We start from the raw sequence: 25,653 nt of genomic DNA on the forward strand, positions 1-25,653 counted from the left end.
CAAGAAGTGTGGAAAAAAGTGAGAAATTCAAAGACACCAGTCATAGTAGCTTGAGCAGCTAGAAATTGTGTGATAGACTTTCCACTTCCATGGAAGAAGGACATGTGGATTAAGCCAAACAGAAAACTACATGACAGGAGAAACCAGATATCTTCACCAAGGACCAGGTGTGAAGACAGAGAATAGGAACTGCAGAATGTGGAACTGGTGACTGGGGTTGGCAAAGTAGGTTGGGGAATAATGGAAGTGGTACAAGATATAATAATTGGAGTTTGTGCAAATGAAATTGAGGTTAAGCTGGCCAGCAATAAGAAAATTATGCCACTCTGTGCTGAGTGGCATAGATTAGGGAAACCATCCAATAAGTAGCTATGGTAGGAGGATGAGCATAGAGAAATTAATATGACCAAACTTGACTGATGGCATCAATAGCCAAAGCCTGAGGATAAGATACCTGTGGTCAATAGAGGGGTAATTTTTTATTTGAAGTGGTGACAAATGCATCAATGTGAGAGAATCCCCACAGATTACAAAGCCAATGGAAACAAGAAAATCTTATCAGGGTAGGAAAGACAATCTGCCACTAGACTGAAAGCACCCAGGCTCTGACATGCAATTAGACAGATGAAGTTTGTATGAGCCAAACATAAGAGATAAACTGTAAAAAACAAAGATCTTGACCAGAATTGATTGATATATGCCAACATCATTGAATTGCCAGAATGAATCATTACCAGACTATGTTTAGTTAGAGGAAGGAAGAGATTCAAAACCAAATGGAGAGCCAGAAGTTCTTGGACATTGATATGGCTCATCACCAGATCAACAACACATTCATCCAAGCCCTGAATAATGCTTCTGTAAACAGATGAAAATCCAGAAAGGAAAAGAAGCAAAATTCCAACCAACATCCCAAGTCTTTTCCAAACATCAAATAATCTTCTAAAGAAGGAGGAGCTGTAATCAAAGCATCCAGGGGATCCCAAGCAAAGTTCTATTGATCATGTAGAGTCCAATGTAGGGTATGCATGTGTGTGCAACTTGGTGAGCAGTGTCATAGAAGACCACATCCCTAAAAGAGATAGAATCTTGTGAGCAGAAAACGAGATAGTAGATAAGGCATGAGGAACTGACAATTCCACAGAACAGAGTCAGAAAGAAGAAGTTTGAGTCTGACTGAGGTGAGTGTTGAAAGAAACATCCAAGTGTACAAAGTATTGGGTAGGAAGTAAGTAAAACTTCTCAAATTTGATTAACCAACCCATCCAAGCAGTCACATGAAGGAGTTGATGAGTATGACTGGCCAACTCTTGTTTGGAATGAGCCAGAAGAAATCAGTCATCCATTTAATAATACAAATGCAGCTTTAGACCAAGAAGATGATGAGCAAAAGCCCTCTCAGCCCAAAAGAAAACATAAGGTGCAGAAGCAAGCCTGAAAGGTAAGGTGCAAAACTGGTACACTACCCCATGAAGGATGACTCCATGCTGAGATGGGGATATGTAGGTAAACATTGGTGACGTTCATCTTGGTTCTCCATAAACCTAGAGAAAATTCCTACAGGAGGATGAGATAGGACACCATGATGAGTCAAGGGAGGCAAATGAATTTATTAAGGCAGGACAAATGGATAACAGGCCTCCAGTCCCTGGTATTCTTTTGTGAATGATGGGTAACAGGTTTAACAGCCTGATGAGTGATAAAATCTTGAATTGCCTCTGATTGATGCTGACAAACAACTGGATTTGACAAGGTGACAAGAAGGAAATGGGTGCAGGGGACAAGGGGTGTACAGCAATAAATTGGATCTCAAATCCTTCTGACAAAACCTGAATAACCCAAATATTGATAATTAAAAGGGTGTCATTGATGAAAAAAAGGCCATAAGTTGGGTTTCAACCAGACCAGAACTATTGGCAATATATTGTGAGTTGCTGTGGCACCTCGAGAAGAAAGGTTGGGTTGGGGAGGGACAGGAAACTGGAACTGGTATCATACTTGGCTCCAAATGAAACAAGCAGGTTGCCAGCCACAAAAATAGTAGACTGTTAGCAAAGTGATGCTGCTCAAGATGCCAAAGACTCCAGGTGCATATCAAATATAAAATGTTGTAAAAAAAAAAAGAGAGAGAGAGAGAAAGAGAAACATTTACAAATCACAGAGATAAGTTCTGGTAAACTGTACCTTGATAATGCAGCATCCCAACCCAGAAGGTCCCAATGACAGAGAAACATGTGTAAAGTTAAAACCAAAGACAAACCTAGAGGTAAGAAGGTAAAGGATACTCTCAGAAAACCCCTCAGAATTTCAGTGAAGAGCCTCAGACAGGAGATGAAATGTGGAAAGATACCACAAAAGAGTCATATGGGTAAGACGTAGATGAAAAAATTGTGCATGGGTTTAATGAACAGGAAATTTGAGACAAATGGGTAAAACAGAACCTAGTAGTTGCTGGTTGGGATAAAGATATCTATCTGATAGTAAACAACCAATGTTCTGAATGGATCTGAATGTCAGGAGATGGGGGAAAAACAAAACTAGTAGGTAAAAATGTTTATGAAGTAAAGAAGGAAGTGGGTCACAAGAAATGAGTGATAGATAAAACATCACATACCTCAGAAACAAAATAAGAAAAAAAACATGGAAGGCCAAAAGGAATCCTCAAAGAAGGCATGGGAAAACAATGCTAATTCAGGAGTTGGAAACAGGTGATCAAAGTACTCATCAGCCTGCACAGGTTCAGGAAAAAGTGTGGCAATGTCTGGAAATAGAGGTTGACTCAAGTAATATTCATTGTCTCTGAAACTAAATGTAGACAAATCTCCCATCAAGCTGCCTGCATGTGAAGACACTTAAAGTGATGACACTGACTTCAGGATTTGTGCTTCACTATTCAAGAAAAGTGAATGTATTAATTAAAGGTGAATAGAATTAGATAAAAATTAATGTACCAGTTCCTTAAAACTGGATATGTTAAAAAAGTAAAACCACCTTGATAAATAACTACAGTTCAAACTGAGAGACAAAAAGAAAGAGTACAAGAACTGCCAAACAAGAAGTGATTGTGTCATGGAGGTCCACAGAGGGAATCACATATATCATATGAGAGTACTGTGCTCCTATTGGTTGAAAGGTGACACAGGATGATTTACATAAGAAACATGTTGGAATCAACTGATTCCAGTAGGGGCAGCAAAAGGATTATGGTATGTGTAAAGCAAAAGCCTACACAAAGGGACAGTAATAAACAAAAATAGCTAATCTTGTAAGTGAAGCAAAATACTTTATCAGAAAGTACAATCTCTATGTATGATCCACTTATTTAAATAATAAAAAAAAATTTAATAGTTATGCATGTAACTACCTTGTTTCTCCCTGCCCTATATTATAAGAGGTAAATAATTCTGTTACTCTGAGCAAGTTTTTAACACATTTTTTTAAAATAAATATCAAGATTATAATAGCATTGAAAATAACCTATTGTATGAAGTTAAGAAAGTTACTTGAGTCTAGCTTATAAAAATATTCTCATATATATATATATATATATATAGGTCTTCATTAATGTCAAAAGGAGAAATTTAAATAAAAATTTCATTACTTACTAAATTGCAAACACTCAAAATCTATGTACTTAAACACAACACATGCAATAATCACATCACTTTATAACCCACTTTTTTATTTAAATAAAATTGATCAAGCCACGTTTTCATTGTATATCTACCTCAACAATATATCTATTTGTTAAACATTCTTAAAAACTTACTTTTTTTTACGTTCCACTGCTGAACACTTTTGTTTTCTAGTCTCCACATTTTCCAAATACTTTGACTCTACTTCATCTAACAGTTGATCTATGTCATCAGCCATGCTATATAGCCAAAACATATTTACACATATATACATAATGATATCAGTTAGAACACACAAATAAGTTTTAATTGGCTACTAATAATGTTGAAATTACTGGGGTTTTTTACACTTGTCAAGTTATCAAACTAGAAGCAAAAAATGACCATTGCCATAATAAGTACTACTTACAAATTTATGATAAAGACTGGATAAATATATATATAGCATCTAGCTCACAAGAAAATACCTGTAATCAAAGTTATTGTTCTTACAAATTTATGATAAAGACTGGATAAAATGTATGTGTGTGTGTATATCACATCTAGCTCATAAGCAAGTATCTGTAATCAAAGTTATTGTTCTTACAAATTTATGGTAAAGACTGGATAAATATATATATAGCATCTAGCTCACAAGAAAATACCTGTAATCAAAATTGTTCTGTTCCACCTATTCTGTATACCTGGTAAGCAGACCTTTATAATTTATAAGTTGGTATCAAAGAGGTCATACAATATTACAAAAGGCAGCAAAAAAACAGCTTTCTGGAACATGGTTTTGCTAGTATAGATTCCCACAAAACTTTTTAGAGACAGTAAATACTGTAAGTAATTTCATGATTTTATATATACATATATATATATACTGATAAATATCATGGTAAATCTTGTAAGATTATTTTAAAGCCTTTGGAAGCTTCTGTTTGTTAATAAACACAATTTCATTAATATGGCATAAGTTTTCATCAAAGTTTTACACAAAGTTTCTCTTTAAAATAATATATATGCATTTCAGAAATCTGCCTAAAATTTTTTGTCATAGTTAAACACTCTATCATAAGTTTCTGTTACTTCACCAATATATTTTTCTTTTCCCACACTATCCGAGATCCTCTTACATGAGAAGAAAGTCCTTTCCACACTTCTATATCTTACATGTCACCTCATAACTCTCAACAACAATTTTTATATTCAGAGAAGGTGGGAGGTTCTTACCTACATATCAGCTCAAACATTATACATTAAAGTTTGACTTTGAACGAAAAAGTCTCATCCCTCATTATATAAATGCCTAGAAACATTAGAATATTTGATAAAAAGAAACAATAATAACTAAATAATATAGATATCCAGAAAGTGAAATCCTTATATTCCAGTCTTATAAACAGAATTTAATATGATTTGTACAGTTACATTGTGGTTTCTTTCTTTCTTTCTTTTCTTAAAGAAAAGCCATATTATCTTATTTGCCATGTCTACTGCTGTGAAATGAATTCCAGGTTTTAGCATTAAATGTCAGAACTGTAGTAACTGCACTATCTAATATGCTTCAGCACACTTTTAAGTTATATTAAAATAAAGATTAATGCTATAAATCATGCAAGTCAAATATTATTACTACACATAACTAGAAATTAATAAATCAGAATTCTTTAAAATTTAATTTAAGCTGTATTTGCCTACATTACTACTAGTGGTAGTAACAGTATATGCTTTATACCCACACATTGAGCCTCAGATCCAAAACTATAGCTAACTTACAAATAACAAGCTGAAATACCCACCAACTGATGGGGAATACTTAAACTTAATTAAAACATTCCAACAAATAGAGATTTTAGGTTGTTCATCTTTGAACACCCTATATCTCATTCTCTGAGAAAAGCATGGTTGTTTAACAAACAATCTATCAACTTTCATACTTTGACCATGAATCTCTTAAGAACATTCAATACTGTTTGAAGTGTTAACCTGCTAAGATTGTTTGAAATTGGCTCAACAAACTAGGAGTAATTAACCAACAGGCTTTACAAAATAGAAATATGGTTATGTTAGTTTAACCATCTTAGGGCATTACCCTTATTTCATAGTATTTACATACAAATTTTGGTTGAGACTGACCCAATAGGTTCGGAAGAGTTAGGGTGCAAATAAACACACATATCGTCTCCACATAACACAGGTAAATGTGACAGTTAATTTATTTACACCAATTCTAAATCACGACAAAAACTTGTCTCAATCTTACGAAAATCATATTTACTGTTAAAAAAAATACTATTTCACTGCTTTAAACGCATTCTTACATTAATAGTCCACTTCTGAACACTTAATTTGCAAATTGGTACGAGTTGTTATTAACAGCAGGACTATTATTGTCACAGTATCAGTGATACTCAAAGACTCACTGAAACCGTAGAAAACTACGCGAAAAACAAAAACAACAAAAAATTACTTTAAAATAAAATCTAAAATTTCCAACGAAATTTAATTTCGTAAAACGTGAAACACATTTCTACAAATGATTATTGTTTCAACTTGTTGCCGTTATCATTCAATGTTTACAAATACAAACACTACTGTGACGTCAAAATGTTACGATATTAACATGATTTACGTCATATCCTTTAAGTTTACAGCTATAACAAAATTATATACCCGCATTTTCAAAACAGTTTATTGTTTAATTTTTTGTGATACAAATCACCAAACACGACAAACTTTATTTTCAATTTCTCTGTAGTAAATTAAGAAATTTAAAATATTTTAAAAGTCTTCTAGGCAGTGGCGTGTGGTATACAAATATATATGGTATTTTCCTTGTCTTTACAGATTTACTTACGTAGAATCTAGAATTGGTTTAGTTTTGAATTTTGCGCAAAGCTTGGTTTGTTTTGAATTTCGCGCAAAGCGACTGGAGGGCTATCTGCGCTAGCCGTCCCTAATTTAGAGACTAGAGGGAAGGCAGCTAGTCATCACCACACATCGCCAACTCTTTCACCAACAAATAGTGAGATTGATCGTGCATTATAATGCCCCCACAGCTGAAAGGGCGAGCATGTTTGGTGTGATGGAGATTCGAACCCGCGGCCATCGGATTACGAGTGGAGTGTCTAAACCACCAAGCCATGCCGGGCCCTCGCAAAGCTACTCGAGGGCTGTCTGCATTAACCATCCATAAATCAGCCACGAAAGACTACTCACTACTAACTCTTGAGCTATTATTTTGCCAACGAATAGTGGGATTGCCCGTGACTTTATAACTCATCCACGGCTGAAAAGGGTGAGCATGTTTGGTGGGAGAAAAATTTAAACCCGCGACTCTCGGAATGCGAATCGAGTGCCCATACCACCAAGCCAAAATCTAGAGAAAAAAACCAAAAACCAGACGAATATGAATAATCAGTGATGTCGAGAAAACCCACTTGTAGAGAAATATATATGCAAAAACGGCTCGTTTGTGTTGAGAAAATATTTTACATATAAGAGCGAACAACGTTTCGACCTTCTTCGGTCGTCAGGAAGCTGAGCACATGTTTGAAAGGGGTTGTGTAACTGAGTGTCAGAATGTAGAGGGCGGTGTTAGATGTTCGAAAATATAGGTCGAAACGTTATTCGCTCTTATATGTAAAATATTTCTCAACCCAAACGAGCCGTTTTTGCATATATACAGACTAATATGACTTTTATGATAAATAGTGGGGCAATTAATTTTGTTCAATTCGCCGGCTTTAAGCTTTTAAGAATGTAAAGTCTAATGTGTGGAATGGCTTTATTTTTTTTATAGTCATGTTTTGAATACTGAAAGCTGGCGAGACATTGGAAGCCAGCAGGTAAAAAGTTTATAATAATAAACGCATTGAAAGTGCAGACATGGTTGATACTGGCTCCACTGTAAGCGCTGTGTCGAAACAAAACTGCACTCCTCACTTTCGAGGCAAGGGTACATTATTATAACAACGATAACATCTCACTATGCAATACAGTTGAGGTTGGACGCTGTTCACTAACTGCTTTCCGTTTCGTCAGTTTAAAATTAAGGACGAATAGTAGCTTTGTGCGAATATCGAAAATAAACAAACAAGTAAATTGCACATAAATTATCGTTTTACTGTAAGTCATTTTGAGTACACTTCCGCGGGATTAACGGTAAATATGAAAACTTATAACACTAAATGTCAGGTTTAGTTTTGGGTTTATAATAACAAAACACCACCACCCAAGGAAACTGTGGAAAACAAAATGGATTTGAAATGCATGTTTTTTACCATTCGAGTAACTGTACAGAAGGACAGTATGAGATCCAATGCTGATATTTACAAAATGCGGGCAAGGGAAGATTCAGAAGTGAGGAACACATATCAGTATGTATTAGATCTTAGACACGAACTGTAGGAGATCTGTCAACTTCTTTGTCAAAAAGGCCAAGGATTGAGATTTCAAAATCGGACAAAAAGTCTTGATTTTGCTACCCGCAGACAACAACAAACTCCATCTGCAATAGAAAGACTATTTTAATGTGCAGGAAGTAGTGAATAGAATGGACTATAAGGGGAAAGTGGACGAAAAGACCATAATCTATCACATCTGTTCAAAAGGTACCATGAGAGAAAAGATTTAACGGGTGCAGTTATTGAGCCCACCAATGGGCTGCAAATGTTAGTGAAGACTTTATATTTACTTATTATTATTAAGCACAAAGCTACACAGAGGGCTATATGTGCTCTATCTGCTACGGGTAACGAAACCCGATTTTTAGCAGTATACGAGGGCTGTTCCAAAAATACGCAGACTGACGTCATAAAACAAAATGTACTTTATTTAGAAGTTACAGGTCTGGGACCCCTTCAAAGTACTCTCCTCCCCAACACACACACTTATCCCAACGGTGTTTCCACTTGTTGAAACAGTCCTGGTACGCTTCTTTTGTAATGTCCTGTAGCTCCTTCGTCGCATTTGCCTTAATCTTGGGAATCGTTTCAAATCTTCTTCCTTTCAAGGGTCTTTTGAGTTTGGGGAACAAGAAAAAATCGCAAGGAGCAAGGTCAGGTGAGTAGGGTGGGGGGAGAACAGTGATCGAGTGTTTGGCCAAAAACTCACGAGTTCTGAGGGCTGAATTTCGCAGCAACGCGGTGCATCTTCAATTTTTCGTTCAAAATCTCGTAACAAGATCCAACTGATATCCCACACTCTTCAGCAAGCTCACTGACAGTCAGACGTCGATTTCCCCGCACCAGGGTGTTGATTTTGTCGACGTGTGGGTCGTCAGTTGACGTGGAAGGACGTCCAGGACGCTCATCATCTTCAATGGACTGTCGACCATCCTTAAAACGTTCATGCCATTTGAAACATGCCGTACGCTTCATAGCAACATCACCGTAAGCCGTGTTAAGCATAGCAAAAGTTTCAGTCGCATATTTTCCAAGTTTAACACAAAATTTCACAGCAAGTCGTTGCTCCTTCAGGTCATTCATTCTGAAATCCGCCAAACGAAAAAATCGCATTTCACTTAAAACCGCGTAGCTAATACACAAATGAAGATATCTGCAATCGGGAAATGGCGTCGTAATCAGCTGATCTGTGCAAACCTAGCGACACCAAGCGGATTCCCCTGGAATTAACTGGAGCCGCGCAAATCAAACAGTCCGCGTATTTTTTGAACAGACCTCGTAAGTCTGCATACATAACGCTGTGCCACTGGGAGCACACTTTATGATTAGACTTTGTGCATGAAGGCATTCTCTATATATAGTATATAGATACAGTAAATACGTTTCTCGAAGAGGGGCTTATTGTCAGCCATATACGACTGTTTAGAGTTCATGTCAGTGTTATGATTCAGATAGTTTATGCGGCGCGAGTGTTAACTGGGCTATTTTTAGAAGCAATGATTTATCGCACGTTTTTTTACAAATTATGTGTGTGTTCTTCTTATAGCAAAGATATATCTGGACATCTGCTGTGTCCACCGAATGGAATCTAACCTCCGATTTTAGCGTTGCAAGTCCGGAAACTTACCGCTATCTTAGTGGAGGACCAAATCATATGTAGTTCAATAGTTATAGATTTTTGATTGCTAAGTTACTGCGTTATGTCATTTGATCCTTCTAAGGTTTTTCTCGTTATTTTAATTGATTATTATTTCAACATAACATTTACTAACTTATGAATTATTCTACACATCCGTCAAGGTATAAATACGCTTCAAAAATATAGCTAGATAGATCTAGACTGCGTGATTGTGAGGTTATACACAAAGAGCTTACAGTGACAAGGGAAATTATCACAAATTGTGCTGTATTATACGAGGTCTGTTCAAAAAATACGCGGACCGTTTGATTTGCGCGGCTCCAGTTAATTCCAGGGGAATCCGCTTGGTGTTGCTAGGTTCGCACAGATCAGCTGATTACGACGCCATTTCCCGATTGCAGATATCTTCATTTGTGTATTAGCTACGCGGTTTTAAGTGAAGTGCGATTTTTTTGTTTGGCGGATTTCAGAATGAATGACCTGAAGGAGCAACGACTTGCTGTGAAATTTTGTGCTAAACTTGGAAAATCTGCGACTGAAACTTTTGCTATGCTTAACACGGCTTACGGTGATGTTGCTATGAAGCGTACGGCATGTTTCAAGTGGCATGAACGTTTTAAGGATGGTCGACAGTCCATTGAAGGTGTTGAGCGTCCTGGACGTCCTTCCACGTCAACTGATTACCCACACGTTGACAAAATCAACACCCTGGTGCGGGAAAATCGACGTCTGACTGTCAGTGAGCTTGCTGAAGAGTGTGGGATATCAGTTGGATCTTGTTACAAGATTTTGACCGAAAAATTGAAGATGCACCGCGTTGCTGCGAAATTTGTGCCTCAGAACTCGTGAGTTTTTGGCCAAACACTCGATCACTGTTCTTCCCCACCCCCTCAACTCACCTGACCTTGCTCTTTGCAATTTTTCCTTGTTCCCCAAACTCAAAAGACCCTTGAAAGGAAGATTTGAAACGATTCCCGAGATTAAGGCAAATGCGACGAAGGAGCTACAGGACATTACAAAAGAAGCGTACCAGGACTGTTTCAACAAGTGGAAACACCGTTGGGATAAGTGTGTGCGTTGGGGAGGAGAGTACTTTGAAGGGGTCCCAGACCTGTAACTTCTAAATAAAGTACATTTTGTTTTATGACGTCAGTCCGCGTATTTTTTGAACAGCCCTCGTATTTCATCTTGTCACTTTGTGTCCTAAATTGAACTAGTCTGCATGGACTTTGATGAAAAACAACGAAAATAGAGAGATAATTATCTGAAGCTCTTGACACGACCGTGGTAACCAAAGCTATAGACTGTATCGAATCAAAAGAGAATTTAGATCAGTAAAGGTATAATTTGTAAACATAGTACTAAAAATAGAGTTCTTAAAAAATGTTATTTTTCCAATAAAGAGTACTACTTTCAATTGCAGTTTATATAAGCACAATCCACATACAATCTCTTCTACAACTTTCCAGATTTGTTTCTTAAATTATCGTTTTTTTTCTAAATGAAAAAAAAACGACGTATTACAATTAATAATAAATAGTACAAACAACCGCCCACAGGGAGGGATTTTTGCTAGTAAAATTAATTTGAAAAGATTTTTGTTTGTTTTGCCCAGACTGCTGTAAAAAGCAGTATTTTGATACTTCGCATTGTAACTTTGATGTATAACAAATAGAAAGCCCGGCATGGTCAGATGGGTTAAGACGTTCGACTCGTAATCTAAGGGTCATTGGTTCGAATCTCCGTAGTACCAAACATGCTCATCCTTTCAGCCGTGGGGGCGTTATAATGTTACGCTCCATCCCGCTATTTGTTGGTAAAAAGAGCAGTCCAAGAGTTGGCGGTGGGTGGTGATGACTGGCTGCCTTCCCTCTAATCGTACACTGCTAAATTAAGGGCAGCTAGCGCAGATAGCCCTCGTGTAGCCTTGCATGAAATTCAGGAACAAAAAATCAGAAACGAGTCTACTGTGATATTCCTTAATATGAGAAAGAGTACTAAATAATAGTACGATTAATGCCTCGTATTTTTACGAGGTCACACATATGAATTACGTTTTAACAACATATGGTCTTCAGTTGAATCTCATTATCTGAAGTAAACTTTTCAGAGAGAGACAATTAAAGCTCAGTCATCAGCCGTTTTTCTGATTTGATTGAAAATAACATTGTATACTGTGTTTTTAAATTTAATTTGTTTTTAATACTTTTTGGATAAGTTTTTCAATGGTTTTATTATACAAAATTTCACTAGAATAGATATCACTAGGGAGAAAAATTATTGGAAAACTAGTTGTTTGTTTATACCAAGCTGGCTTCAAACGTGTCAGCTACTCTTACATTGCTAGGGCTACTTTGTTTATGATTAAACTATTTTAAAGTCAGTAAAATGTAAAATTGTAAAGTGAGTTAAATATATCAACTGCTGGTAAGTATAATTCTGCATGTGATTAAAATATTCCAGATGATCCAACTCTGAAAAGTTTATTTGAATTGACGTTTGTACAGCTCGAACAATTGTATGTACATATTACATATGAAAATCTGGTTAATATACAGACACCTATACTTAATTAAACAAAATCAATCTATGTGAAAATAAAACAATGCTACATGTATAATCCTGCATGAATTGAGTAAAATATTGGTGGCCATAAAAAATAAGTTTTAGTTCAGATGTTTAACACTTGGAGAAGGAAAAAAAGATTACAAAGCTTTTGCACAGACTTTGGGACCACAGGATACAGTGAATTAACATGTTACTTTGCAGATTTTTAAAAATTGTACATGATCCTGTGTTTATTATATGAAAATATCTAAATACTGTATTGTAATTTAAGCATATATGAAACAGTTTTGGTCCCATTGATTTTGGATGTCCAAAAAACTTGTGTAGTTTGTTACCGAAATGAACATCAAGTAGCAAACTGTCTACAGGTACAAAAATCTTGATTAATTTCTATATCAGAATTTAAATTCTTATAACACAATTCCCATGATAATTCTTTTCCAACACCTTGAACATCTATAAGATCTGAAACTTCCTTGAAAAACTACTTTACTTTACTTGTATTCTAAAAATAGAAGTAAACTTAAGGTTCATGCTAACAACAGAAGCCATTTTATCTTTTTGTTTTGTTTTACTACTGATGTTGTACATTATCAACTTAACATAATCATTACTTTATACAAAAACAGGATTCTATTTAGTTTTTAAACTGGTATTTTAAAAAAATACAGAAAACAAAAATATATTAATGATAATGGTGAGATTGACAGAGTAGTTAAATTCCTTTGTTCTATAAGAAATACTAAAACTTTTAAATAGGTATTTTAAATCTAAAAATTCACAAAAAACCCACTAATATTGTTTTTAAAATTGTTTATAATACCAAATATATTTTCAAGGTATAGAATATGTATATGTGTGTCTATATCTTTATATGCATATATATAATATACTTGAAATGTAAATATCTTGAAAGATGAAATAACAGAAACAATCTTCAAACTAACATTTCTTACTTACACAACAGATCATTAGTTTTGTATTTCTTGTATCTCTTAAAATAACTCACACATATCTCAATACAGAATAAATAGCACTAATGCTACAAAAATAATGCACACAGTACATTACACTTAACTTTCTAAACTGGAATGTTGTTTCTAACTCATCATATATTTGAAAGAACTGGTAACCTTGACACATCCTCTCCAATTATTCCTCATTTTTAACAAGTTTAAGAAAAGCATCTAGTTGGATTATCACATTTAACTGTATACAAATAATTGAAATCAGACTGGATATTTTAATATGAAGTTACATAATCTCAACTTGCCAGGGTGAGGCTTAACAGTTCTGCTTTAAACTGCAATTTAGGTCACATGATAAAACTGTAACAACTACTTAGTGCATTCAAGAAATACATAGAAGCTAGGTTCTGTAATTTGTTTGTAATGAGATTTGCTTTCTAGATGGTATAACCATTCCTGAATGGCAAGATTGTAAATTACTCACCTATTATATTATTGGCATGGGATCATATATTTAACTATAGTTACAAAAATGTTTATTACACAGACTGTACTCATGCTACTGTTTAGGTTTCTTGTTTGATTTCAATAAAACATTAAAATAACTAACATAGTTACCTAACCAAGTACTTTAGAAATTAAATTATCAAGAAAAATAACATACGTACTCAGTTTCCATTTCTTATAAGAGATCAGTCATAAGGGCAGTATGTTCAGTTTCATGAATTTTTGCTGATCCCCAAATTCTGTATGATTATGGTGCACATTGAATATGTCAAGATCAACTTAGTACAGCAAAAAGTTGATAAATTAAATGTAACATAGCTTTTCAAGTATAGATATTGCTACAGTAAGTCAAAAATGTTTATATTTACCTGCCAAAAATATTTGTTTCATGTATACTTTGTTAAAAGAAATACATCTATAAAAACAATTTAAATCTCTCAGCATACTCAAAAACAAAAAACTACTGATATTATATAATTTTAAATCACTGTTTTGTTGTTAAGTACAAATTATTACAAAATTATTAGTTTTAATAATAGATGAATTACCCTTTAAATTCTCAAAACATGAAGTTCATGTTCTCAAATGACACACAGATGAACTTGTCACATTCTGATGTGACAAAACATTGACAATTCCTTTAATATAAAAACTTATTTTCTTTCACTCTGCAGTAAAATTAAACTTCTGTTTATATTATATCAGTTTTAGTTACTAAAAAGAGCTACAGATGTAACTACACATTCATTAAAAATATGAAAAGATTTTAATCAGCAAGTTTATTTATTATTAATTAAGAAATACTTAATATCTTGACAAATTCATTCATTAAAACACCAAACATGAACTGTCTAATGTTCAACGTCTTATTCATTGTGCATGCTGCCTTCACTTTCCATCCTGTAACTGATAATATGCTATCATGGAGATAAGAAGTTACATTTATTCCTTATATCAGCTTGACTTCACTACTGAGAAATTTTGCACAGAAAGAAACTAAGCCTCACTATTTGTGTCTATGAAACAGATTAGAAATATTTGACTTTGGTGCCAATGGTCTTGTGGCAAAAATCTTCGTCACCTTGTTTCTAACTTCTGAGACAGTCACCGATGACCCAGGAATATTAATCCCAGTGCTACTGAAAACACACACAAACATTAAGCTATATATATATGGAAATTTACTTCATCATGAATAAGTAAAGCCATTGTTTTCTCAGTTACATATATTGAATTTAAAAAATCATTTTCAGTGGCAAAAGTTTAACATCTACAAGTAACAGGGAAGAATCTTTTTATAAAGGTAAAGTTAATTTTACTTAGACTCAGGTGAGAACAAATAAAAACATTTTAGGAAGTTGACTAACATCTAATTTAGTGATGAGTTTAAAACAGAATAAAGAAAGAGAAACAGAATAAATAATAAACAGAGAGCATGTATAAGGGTATCATATCATTACATTAATACTAGAGGTTAGGTATGTTATACTAAAATGGTTTTGGAATGTCACCATGTTCTTATGTTTCATGGCAACACATCTTTTTGTGCACTAGCTGATGGACATGTATCTTGAAAATAGACCTTCAACAAAGTTTTCATTGCAAAAGACTGTTATAATGCTTTCATGTCCAAAGTGCACCACTTCACCTTGCTTGTCTTCCTTATCCATATTTTAGTGACAGATATATTTTTGTGTTTTAAAATACGTTTGATAAGTACATAATTTTTTGTTTGAACAGTGAACTCAGTAGAAAAACTAGGACTACTTAGCTATATTTTTAAATGCACATATTTCTTTCAATGCAGTACATATACAAGAATCTGCTTATTTGTTCTTGCTGTGATTTATTGACTTTACCAGACAAGAAAACAGCTTAAGTTATAAATGCTAGACAATGAAACCACATAATAAAAGATGTAAAAGTTAACATTTGAAATATAAATTCATGGTTTTTGTTAAAATTAGTATAAGAGTTGAGAAAATAACTGATAAAATAAAAGCTTTATCAAAAGAAAAACTGATATTCACTTAGAAGATCTGTAAATAAAATAAGAAAGCTGTAAGATAAAATACATTTTTTATTAGTAGTAGTAAAATCACTTCATCCTTAGACTGACTCTGTAAAGGCTTCATAAATTCACAAACAAATATTTAGTAAAAATGCATTAAAAATCAAATTTATTGTGCAAAACACTTATAAGTATTTATTTCAAGATTACCAAAAACCTGGAATTATATTAATAAAAACTTATGTATATATTACAAAAATTTGATTACTGCTAAATACTGATGGCATTATAATGTTAAGTACAAGGAATATCCCTGACTCGGAAATTCTGAACCCTCAACACATATTTATGGACTTAGTATATGCAACAGCCTTTATATACACACAATACTCTCACTATAATGTTCATATGAACAATTATTATGTATTGGAATAGGTTGTGACATATCATTCAAAACAGTGATCAGTAGCTACAATATTCAAACAATGGTAAAATGTAGTTCCGATACATTTCATTCAAGCACAGCGTAATACAAGTTATAATTGTCACACAACTTCTTAATTTACACATTTCAACTCATTTTAAAATAACATACTCAAAGCTCTGTATAATACTAACAAGGTGGTTAAGATCTATAGTTTACCTTTCATCCATTCTTGGCATATCAATTCTAGCCTCAAACTCACGAATCATTGAACTGATAACATCTTCCTGCTGCGGTGCAACTTGCTGAAGATCATAGCACAAGCAGCGAAGACCAGGAAGGAAGACTTCAGACACTATCTGCTCACTCATGACTAAAGTTGTATTAAGAAGTAAAATATTTCTACTAGTACGAACTTGCTTAACAAACAAAAATGTATTAAAATGTTGTATACCAGATAAAAACAACTACAAATTTTATAAATATAAAATATTTTACCAAGGGCAAACTACACACTAATTAAAACAAAGACAAATAATGTTTTACTAAAGACAAGCACACAAACTAAAACTTGAAAAATATTTCAACATAAAATCACTAATAGAACATATTTTGTTTACAATTTGATGTAATCTGTTACCTTAAGAAATTAATTTGTACTCAGCTAAATGTTCCTTACCTACTTTTTACTATCCACTTCTAGACAAATGGATACATATTCAACAATCAATTTTCATATATTCATCTACCATGCTGCAATAAACACAAGAGAGCAACAGACACATACAAAAAGGATACAACAGCAAGAAAGAGCAGTGTAAGCTTCCAGTAATGCTGAGGCTATGGTCTGTCTCTTTGTTTCATTTTGACTTTGGTTATTTTTTGCTGCTAATGATGCAAGTCTTGGAAGAACAACTGTAAAAAAGTAAAACTAAACATTCTTGCTAATTAGATTTATATTAAGCAATCATATATTGTCAACAGAGAAAGGTGTATTTTCCAAGTTAGCCAACAAAACTAACATTCTTTTTATTCATGATGTTAGAAAAACATGCAGGTTCACGAAGTCTTGAGAGAAATTAAATAAAAATCTTTAGCCCAAATGTTTTCAAAAAGTTCTTTTTATACTATTCAACAAGTTCTAGTTTTTTTATTTTCAAATAATATAACCAGACATTAGGCATAAATCTTTGAAACTCAAACACATGCAGTGCACAATGATACTTGAAAAATGTGTCTATTACCAGTTCTTAAATTATATTGGAAAATGCCTGTGGTCATAGCTTTTAAAAACATTGCAGATCTTCCATCTATCAGGCATGATCCAAATTTATATATTGAACTAATTAGCAGACATGGAGAATCAACTGGGGGTTAAAAGTTCAATGTCTTCAGTCAGTTGTGAGAAGGCAATCAGTCCAATATTTAGACACACAGAAGAAACCTTGTAGTAAAAATAAATCACCCTATACTTCTACAATACTAAAACTCACAAATACACTTTTTCAGTAAGTATTATGTATTACAAATCGATGTTAAATTAGGTAGTCATCCAATATTTAGATATGAAATTAACTGTGTACTTGAAATAAACCACCCTATTTCTACTTTTGGAAGACTCCCAAACTCTACCCTTTTAATAATTATGACAGTAATATTCAATGACATTAAACAGAAATAAAAAAACCTTACTTTAACAGATCTGTAATAACTACCTAAAGTCCTATCTTCCTTTTTTTTAAACAATTTAAAAGTAGCTAATTCTGTAACTGACTATTTACAATTTTATTACATTACATATCAAATAAATTTGAAAGATTTAATTAGAGATTTTAATCATTTAATTGATTAATTTATAGTTACTGAAATAATTATTTTTAAATTTAAATTTACAAGTAATCAATGAAAAATAATTGCTCTATATGTACATAATAGTTGCATTATCTTTAATGAAAAAGTGTTCATCTGTACATCTATGAGGCTTTTTGCAACAAGTAACAAACCCTAACTTGTACAGTTATACTTTTCATTATATTAATGATCTAATCCTTACCAATAACCTAAAATTTAATCCAAATCAAGTATATTCAAAGAAACTTACAATAGTTGGGAGTAGTAACAGTTATAATCATGCACACTATTTATATTTAGATATTGTTTTTGTGGAAAACAGTACAGTTAGCCATGGACTAGTTTTTCAGAAAATGTAACTCAATGATAAAACAAAACATGAACATGATAACATAGAGCCTTTATTAAACACTTTATAACTGCCACTATTTAATTATCAGTAATCTAAACTACAAACAAACTATTTGCAACTACAACAGAAATATGTACATAAGAATGTACAATTTGAATAAACAAATATAAGTCAAGAAAGTTAAAATGTGGCACAACTGAAATAGTTCAGTTACAACAAGTTTGATTCTTGTGAAAACTGTGCATTATTTAGTGACTGAAGGCAAGTTTTTATGTATTATATTTCTAAGTTCAGTACTATGTTTGGCTGTTGAGAGAAGTTTAAAGTTAGAGACATCTGATGTCGAGTTTCTGTATTGTACTAATAAAATATCAGACTTGGGAGAATTTGAAATCTTCCTTCTATTTCTGATATGTTTAATAAATAGTTCCTGTTATCACATTCATGTTTAATCATTATAGTTAGCTGTTTTACACAAGAGAAGGGATTTCAGTTTTTCCATCCTGTGTACTAGCTCCAAAATTTCCATTTATGCCATTGAAATAAACTGTTAGTTCTCAATAACAATACTCATTCCATCATGGGTAATACTCAAGCATTAACAAATAAACTTAAAAAAAATGGCTACAACATTAAAAAAATATATACATTTTTACACTATTTTCAAATAAACATGACAATATATATTAAAAAATAAATATGTGATTACTGACATTACTTTCTGGAATGTATAGACGTCACTATTTAAGTTAATTCAAGGCTTATAAATTATTAAACAATTTTTTTATATATTTATTCAGTATACTAAGATAAAAAAGAACAAATTCTGATAACTGAACTTGTCTCAGTTCACCCAGTTAATGCTTGAACAAACTTTTTTGAAAGAAAGGAAAGAAGACCAGAGATTTTAGTTCTACTTAACAAGACCAGAGTTGTTAGTTCTACTTAACAAGACCAGAGTTGTTAGTTCTACTTAACAAGACCAGAGTTTTTAGTTCTACTTAACAAGACCAGAGTTTTTAGTTCTACTTAACAAGACCAGAGTTTTTAGTTCTACTTAACAAGACCAGAGTTTTTAGTTCTACTTAACAAGACTAGTTTTTAGTTCTACTTAATAATATTTGTTACAATTATTAAAAGGGTAGAGGTTGGAAGCCTTACAAAAATAGGTAGTTCACTTTTACGACAAGGTTATTTTAAATCTAAATATTGGACGACTGCTTAATTTAATGTCATTTTGTAATAAGCAAGAGTTGTTAAAGAGTGGAAATTGGGAGTTTTAGTATTGTAGAAATATTGAGTGATTTATTTATATTACAAGGTTACTTTTATGTCTAAAATTGGCCTTCTCCCAGTTGTCTGCAAACATGAAATGTAGCAATGCTGTGGATTTAAGCACTACATTTCCAACCCCCAACTGATTTTCTGTGGCTGCGAGCTAGTTTGAAATTTGCATTTGGATTATGTCTGATAAATTAAATACCCCCAATAGTTTTGAAAGCTACTACAACAGGCATTTTCTGTCACAAGGTTAATGGTAATGGACATTTATTTTAAGTCTCAATGTGAATGTTTTGGTTATAATTTGTATTAACTTCATTACTGTTATATAGTACGAATTTCCTTACCTATCTACAAAAAAAGTATAGCACTACAACAATTGATTGATTATTCTATATATAGACACACACAGATTTTTGTTCACCATACCATTTTAATGAATAAAGTTTCAATGAGCAATCTCAAAGAGAAAGTTTGACTTCTTTGCTTTTCACAGGTTTTTAACTATTTCTAAACTATTTTCATACATAAAACACGAAAATATACCAAAGTTAACTCAAACATTTATTCTGAGAATTACATTATCTTCATCATTTTGCTTAAAGATAAAGTATGAACTTTATCTGGATACATATTTCCATTAATAGTTCAAAATACCATTTCTCACCACAAGTCCAGGCAAATGAAGGTTTGAATATTTTAAGTTTATTCATAGAAATAGTAAAAAATAAGTTTTATATGATAACACAAAGAAGGAAAAAATAAAGTGTTATACTTTCATATAAGACATCTTAACCCATGAGAGATATAAATCATTATAGCAATTACATCTTATGCAATAATAAATGAAAACCCATAAAACATAGAGAATTCTTTACCCAAGATATCTCTCATAAACATCAGTGTGAAAGAAAGCTTTGTCTTCAACATGGTACAACATTCACACATACATTAAGCATGAATATCAAAGGCAAAGATATACCATTTATTACTGTGTGGTCTATTTATGAATTTTGTATTGATCGACCTTTGTAATATTCTTTCTAGAAAAATCACATCAGAAACACAATGAAATGTTTTAAAAGTTATAGTTTAAATGCTGAAATATTAGAAATCAATAGGCCTAAGATCTGTAATAAAAATCATATTGATTACCAATATTTTTTCATACATTCCTTTTAATTTGCCCAATGCAAAGACAAAATAAAAATCCATGATGAACAAATTAAAAGGAATGAGAAATAAATATCTACAGTTAATGTGATTTTTATCACAAATTGAAATGTTTTTTACTTAAGGTAATAAATGAATTAACTTGTGCAAGAAAAATCTTTTTAAAATTTAAGATAGCAAAAAGCTTTTTTTTTTAATGAAAACAGATTAAAAACTATTTGCAACTTAAAAAATAGGTTAATAATGAATTTGCTTACAGTCATCTCGGAACCTTGGCTCTATATTGGGACCTACTCGAGCAAAGGTATGAATCAATTCAATCTCCAAAACATGTTGGTCTCTGTAAACTGGGTCATCTAAGAAAGTCTGTAGCTGGAGATGAACTTTGTCTAACAACTATAAAAATAATAATACTAGTAAGTTTTTCAAAGTATCTATTCCCAAAAATCAAACATTAGCCTTTAAAAAAGGGTGTTTAAATTGCTTGTTGCTCAGATGTAAGCTTGAGGGGTTGTAATGCCAAAGAATTTTGATATGATACCCAAAGTTAATACAACACAGATAATGTAGCTTTGCAGTTAAAGAAATACAACCAACTTTGCTTTCTTTTGCACTAGAATATGACCAAGTACAAAATTAGAACACTTTTAATTAACCCTTTTGCAACAGGCTCGGTATAACATACTGAGTCTCAATACACATTTGCACGTATTGAGTATTGATACAACAACTTTTAATACAAAACACATATCTTCACAAAATCTGATAGACATTTTGGAAACATTACAAGTCTTTTCTACACAAAAAAAATTATTTTTTAATAAAGTATTTTACTAAAGATTTGTTTGAGAATATATTGAGTCTATTTAGTTACTAATACATGTGCAAAGTGATTTTCATGTTTAAATTAAAAACTTTTCTTCATCCCAAAAATCTCAAAATTTCATTTGTTTAATCTCTGAAACTAAATACATTTAAACATTTGTTTTCAGTAAAATTTTATATTTTATCTTTTATTTTAACTGTATACAAAATTAGTCAATTTGACCAAGTATCATAAATACCAAAAACAAAAGGTCAAAATAAATCTAAATTACTCTTTTTTTATTTCTAGAACAAATTCAAATTGTAACATGAAGCTACATTTCTTTATCCTAAGAAGCTTTAAACTGTTAAGAGCATACAACTATTTGTTCTTAAAATTTATTGTTTTATTACCCATAGAACCAATTTAACTACTATTCATGCCATTAAGTTGTATACCACCTGGAGAACATGGGGCTCATTTTAAGCTATCAAATTAGATTACTCACATACTATTCAACATGGCTTGCATGTATGGCTTGTGAAAAGTTTTTATTGTTATTTATTTTACTCAATTTAACCTTAACTAACTTAGAGATTCCTATTTTTACATTTTAGTTACTTTTATAATAATAAATAAAGAAAAAAAATATATAATAAACACAAAATAGAGTACTTACCTGGACATTCTTTTTTGTTGTTGACTATTAACACACTTAACCCAACTTTTTTGTACTAGTAATGGTAGTGCATTAAACACTGTTTATTTATAAACAATGCATCAAAGAAAATACAATGATAACATGCAAAAAGCAGATAATATTCCATAACTATCACAGTTTTCTGCTCCTCTAACTATGCAACAACAGCAATTAGAAATTCATTCACACTAGTTAATATCTTTCTCTTGGGAGTGAAATTTGTACTAAATGAGAAATTAATAATTATCTGTTCAGAAATAATGTAATACATAATACGTAATTTGAAAGATAAAAACCTTGGCTTGCTATTGGTTACAAATAGTATAATATTAAAAAAAACCAAAAAACTATGAACAAATCCTAAACGAGACATCTAATTTCCTATTTGATGGTTCTGTCTGTAACCAAATAAAATTGAAAGCTATAAAAATTATGTTCTGTCTGAGCAATGGTGATCTTATACTATGTAATTTACATTGAAATTCATACTTATTGTAGGGTTGATGAATAAATAGCACAAGAGGGAATACCTAGAGAAAAAATGTTACATTTGTCATGACCAGGAGAAATTCAGGATTTTTTAATATTGTTTTTCAAAACTTATATAACTATTAAAATATGGATTATTATCTATGATTTTATGGTATACTAATTGGTAAAATGTAAACAGATAGAAGTTTAATTACATTTTAATGCAAGTCTCTACAATCCTCGAGACATGTACAGTATCGGATGCCTACTGTTTAAAATGATTAGCCATACATACAATCTAAACCACTGGAAATAAATGAAAACCTTTTTTTGGAATAATTAGGCTATTGGCTTCTAAATCTAAGATATTGTAACATAAATCCTACAGCCTAGCATTAAATTTTTTTTTCAGTTAGTTTTACATATGTAAGTGATATGTTCACAAACCTTCAGTAAGTGTTCCTATTTCTAAAATCTCACATGCTTTGTTAATACCCAGCAATGCCCACTATAAAATGCCTTACAAATATTTTAATATTACTTAAAAGAGCATAAAAATTAATTAATTCAAATATCTTTTAATTAATCTCAATATCTTACATTCAGTCACTTTCTCTCTCTCTCTTTTTTTTCTTTAACGAATATACTATCACTAAGATAATTGCTTAAATATTTCAGATAAAAATAACCATAGTTAAACTTCAGAGCTTATTGGATATTTACATCTAGAAGTTCTATTTCTAGTGCCTTATGTGAGATTTAAGCATTACATTCACCACTATACTGGTACAGATATGTAGATGACACGGTTGCGGGATTCAAATCTACAGAACACACACTTAATTTTTTCAATCACATTAACGCTATACATCCCAACATTAACTTCACATATGAACAGGAAGAAAGCAATCAAATATCATTTCTTAACTTCAAAATCACAAGAACCGACACAATTTAAAACAGAAATCCACCGAAAAATCACCCATACTGGATATATTTCTTGGGCCTCAGCACATGAAACAAAACAAAAACTCAACATACTAAGAAACCAAATAAACACACCCATAAAACTATGCTCACCAGATAAAATTAACAATGAAGTAGACAAAATAAAACAATACTTCGTCAACATCAATAAGTTTCCTCCACAAACTGTAGAAATCATTATATGCACACACCTAGACAGAAAGCAAAATCAACCAACAAAAGTAAATATATCTCACAAATAAAAAATCATGAAACCATATACTGCTACAAACCATATATTCCTGACATCAGCAGAAAAATAGCCAACATTTGGCAAAAACTAATAACAAAATATGACATTCTAATTAATACCAAATTTATTCAAAAACCAGGTGCAAAACTGAGATCTATACTATGTAAAAACTACACTGACAAACACCACACCAACATTATTTCTAAAATACAATGTGATAATTGCCACGACTTCTATATTGGAGAAACAAGTAGAAATATGGAAACCAGATTCAAAGAACATAAAAAGTCACCTTCACACGTTTCGAACACTGCAAGTCAAATAAACACAACATAACCATAGAAAACACTCAAATACTAAATAAAGAAACAAACATCAAAAAATGCAAAATTAAAGAAGCCTTACTTATACAACAACTTAAACCCAAAATAAACAAATACAAAAGAACACCTTTATACCTATATTAAAAATAATATAATAAATAATATAAAATTATATACTCAAACATCTAACACTGCCCTCTACATTCTGACACTCAGTTACACAAGCCCTTTCAAACATGTGGTCATCTCCAAGTCAGTTACCTCTTTCTTTCTTTGTGAACCTGATGATGACCAAAGAAGGTCGAAACGGTGTTCGCTCCTCTAGTGCAAAATATTTTCTCAACCCAAACTAACTGTTTTTACATATATAAGAGATCATCTAGTGTTATTTTTCAAAGTGAATAAAAATAAAAACAAATCCATCACCATGATGTTGTGCTGTAAAGTTTATGGTTAAATATTTGTTTTTGTTGCTCTCCTGATATATTTCAACACTGTTATTTTTATATTTATCTCTTATTTTGGAGTAAGTATTATAGTTGCTGCACTATTTTAATTTTGTATGCAATTTTGCCATAAAAATAGAAGAAAATAAAACTCATACAACTCACATCTTTCCGAGATGTCACCATAAGAATCGAACCAAAAGCAGGAACAGAAGCTGCTCTCACTGAGCTGAAAGAAAAAGAAACATTCAGTTATATGACACTGTATAAAAATACAATACTCACAAATGTTTCATGCTAAGAAATAGTGAAAATCATCACAATGTTGAAAACCACTGAATTTTCAGCAGGCATTATATAAGACAGGATAATCAAAATATATTAAAACAGCATTTCAAAACCTTCCCTTAGTAACACAGCTCACCAAACTTCAAGAAATTTCCCACATTCTATTTGTACTATGACATAATGCATAAGATTATCAAAGTACGACACGTGATGCACACTTTGGTGTGCATTGCAAGCAATGTTGCCAATTCTATTGCTTTCACAGTGAATCAACTGATATTCATTTTCAATAAATCATTTTGTAGTTAGCATTTTGAGAGATATTATGTAGTTTGCATTATGTTTTTGATGTTTTGCAACATATTTTGAAATATTATCATCTAATTTTCATCAATATCATCTTCTTGTAGTCCACCTCAAATTGAGAAACACTACATGAAAATACAAAATTTAACTTTTTTCATAAGTAATTAACAAAGCATGTTTTACTGTACACAGTGCTATAAACTACAATGGACATTTTAAATTTATTTTTACTGTGCAAAATGATATTCCCTATACAGTTCTATAAATTTTCCTCTGCAATAAAAGCTTGTAATAA

At 32.1% G+C, this 25,653-nt stretch overlaps 2 protein-coding genes across 6 annotated transcripts in view; both read right to left on the reverse strand.

Annotated features, from left to right (window-relative positions):
• The window catches only part of LOC143240383 (cilia- and flagella-associated protein 418-like), a 25,831-nt gene extending 19,603 nt beyond the window's left edge, over window positions 1-6,228 (reverse strand). For 2 of the 4 annotated variants that reach the window (XM_076482713.1, XM_076482711.1), the window contains exons 1-2: window positions 5,757-6,044; window positions 3,770-3,874 (exon numbers count right to left, since the gene is read on the reverse strand). In XM_076482713.1, the coding sequence (XP_076338828.1) occupies window positions 3,770-3,874; window positions 5,757-5,797 (146 nt within the window). In that variant the 5' untranslated portion in view covers window positions 5,798-6,044. Of the gene's footprint in view, window positions 1-3,769; window positions 3,875-5,756 lie in introns of all 4 variants that reach the window. The other 2 variants (XM_076482714.1, XM_076482712.1) reach the window with 2 other exon arrangements.
• Window positions 6,229-12,132: 5,904 nt separating this feature from the next.
• Window positions 12,133-25,653, reverse strand: part of LOC143236880 (RAB11-binding protein RELCH homolog) — an 83,134-nt gene continuing 69,613 nt past the window's right edge. Inside the window, exons 20-24 of one of the 2 annotated variants that reach the window (XM_076475531.1) lie at window positions 24,930-24,993; window positions 21,058-21,196; window positions 16,942-17,058; window positions 16,363-16,516; window positions 12,133-14,844 (exon numbers count right to left, since the gene is read on the reverse strand). In XM_076475531.1, coding sequence (XP_076331646.1) covers window positions 14,715-14,844; window positions 16,363-16,516; window positions 16,942-17,058; window positions 21,058-21,196; window positions 24,930-24,993 — 604 coding nt within the window. In that variant the 3' untranslated portion in view covers window positions 12,133-14,714. Of the gene's footprint in view, window positions 14,848-16,362; window positions 16,517-16,941; window positions 17,059-21,057; window positions 21,197-24,929; window positions 24,994-25,653 lie in introns of both variants that reach the window. The other variant, XM_076475529.1, reaches the window with a different exon arrangement.

This window comes from Tachypleus tridentatus, chromosome 13 (genome assembly GCF_004210375.1).
Source record: "Tachypleus tridentatus isolate NWPU-2018 chromosome 13, ASM421037v1, whole genome shotgun sequence".
In the NCBI taxonomy this organism is placed as follows: domain Eukaryota; kingdom Metazoa; phylum Arthropoda; class Merostomata; order Xiphosura; family Limulidae; genus Tachypleus; species Tachypleus tridentatus.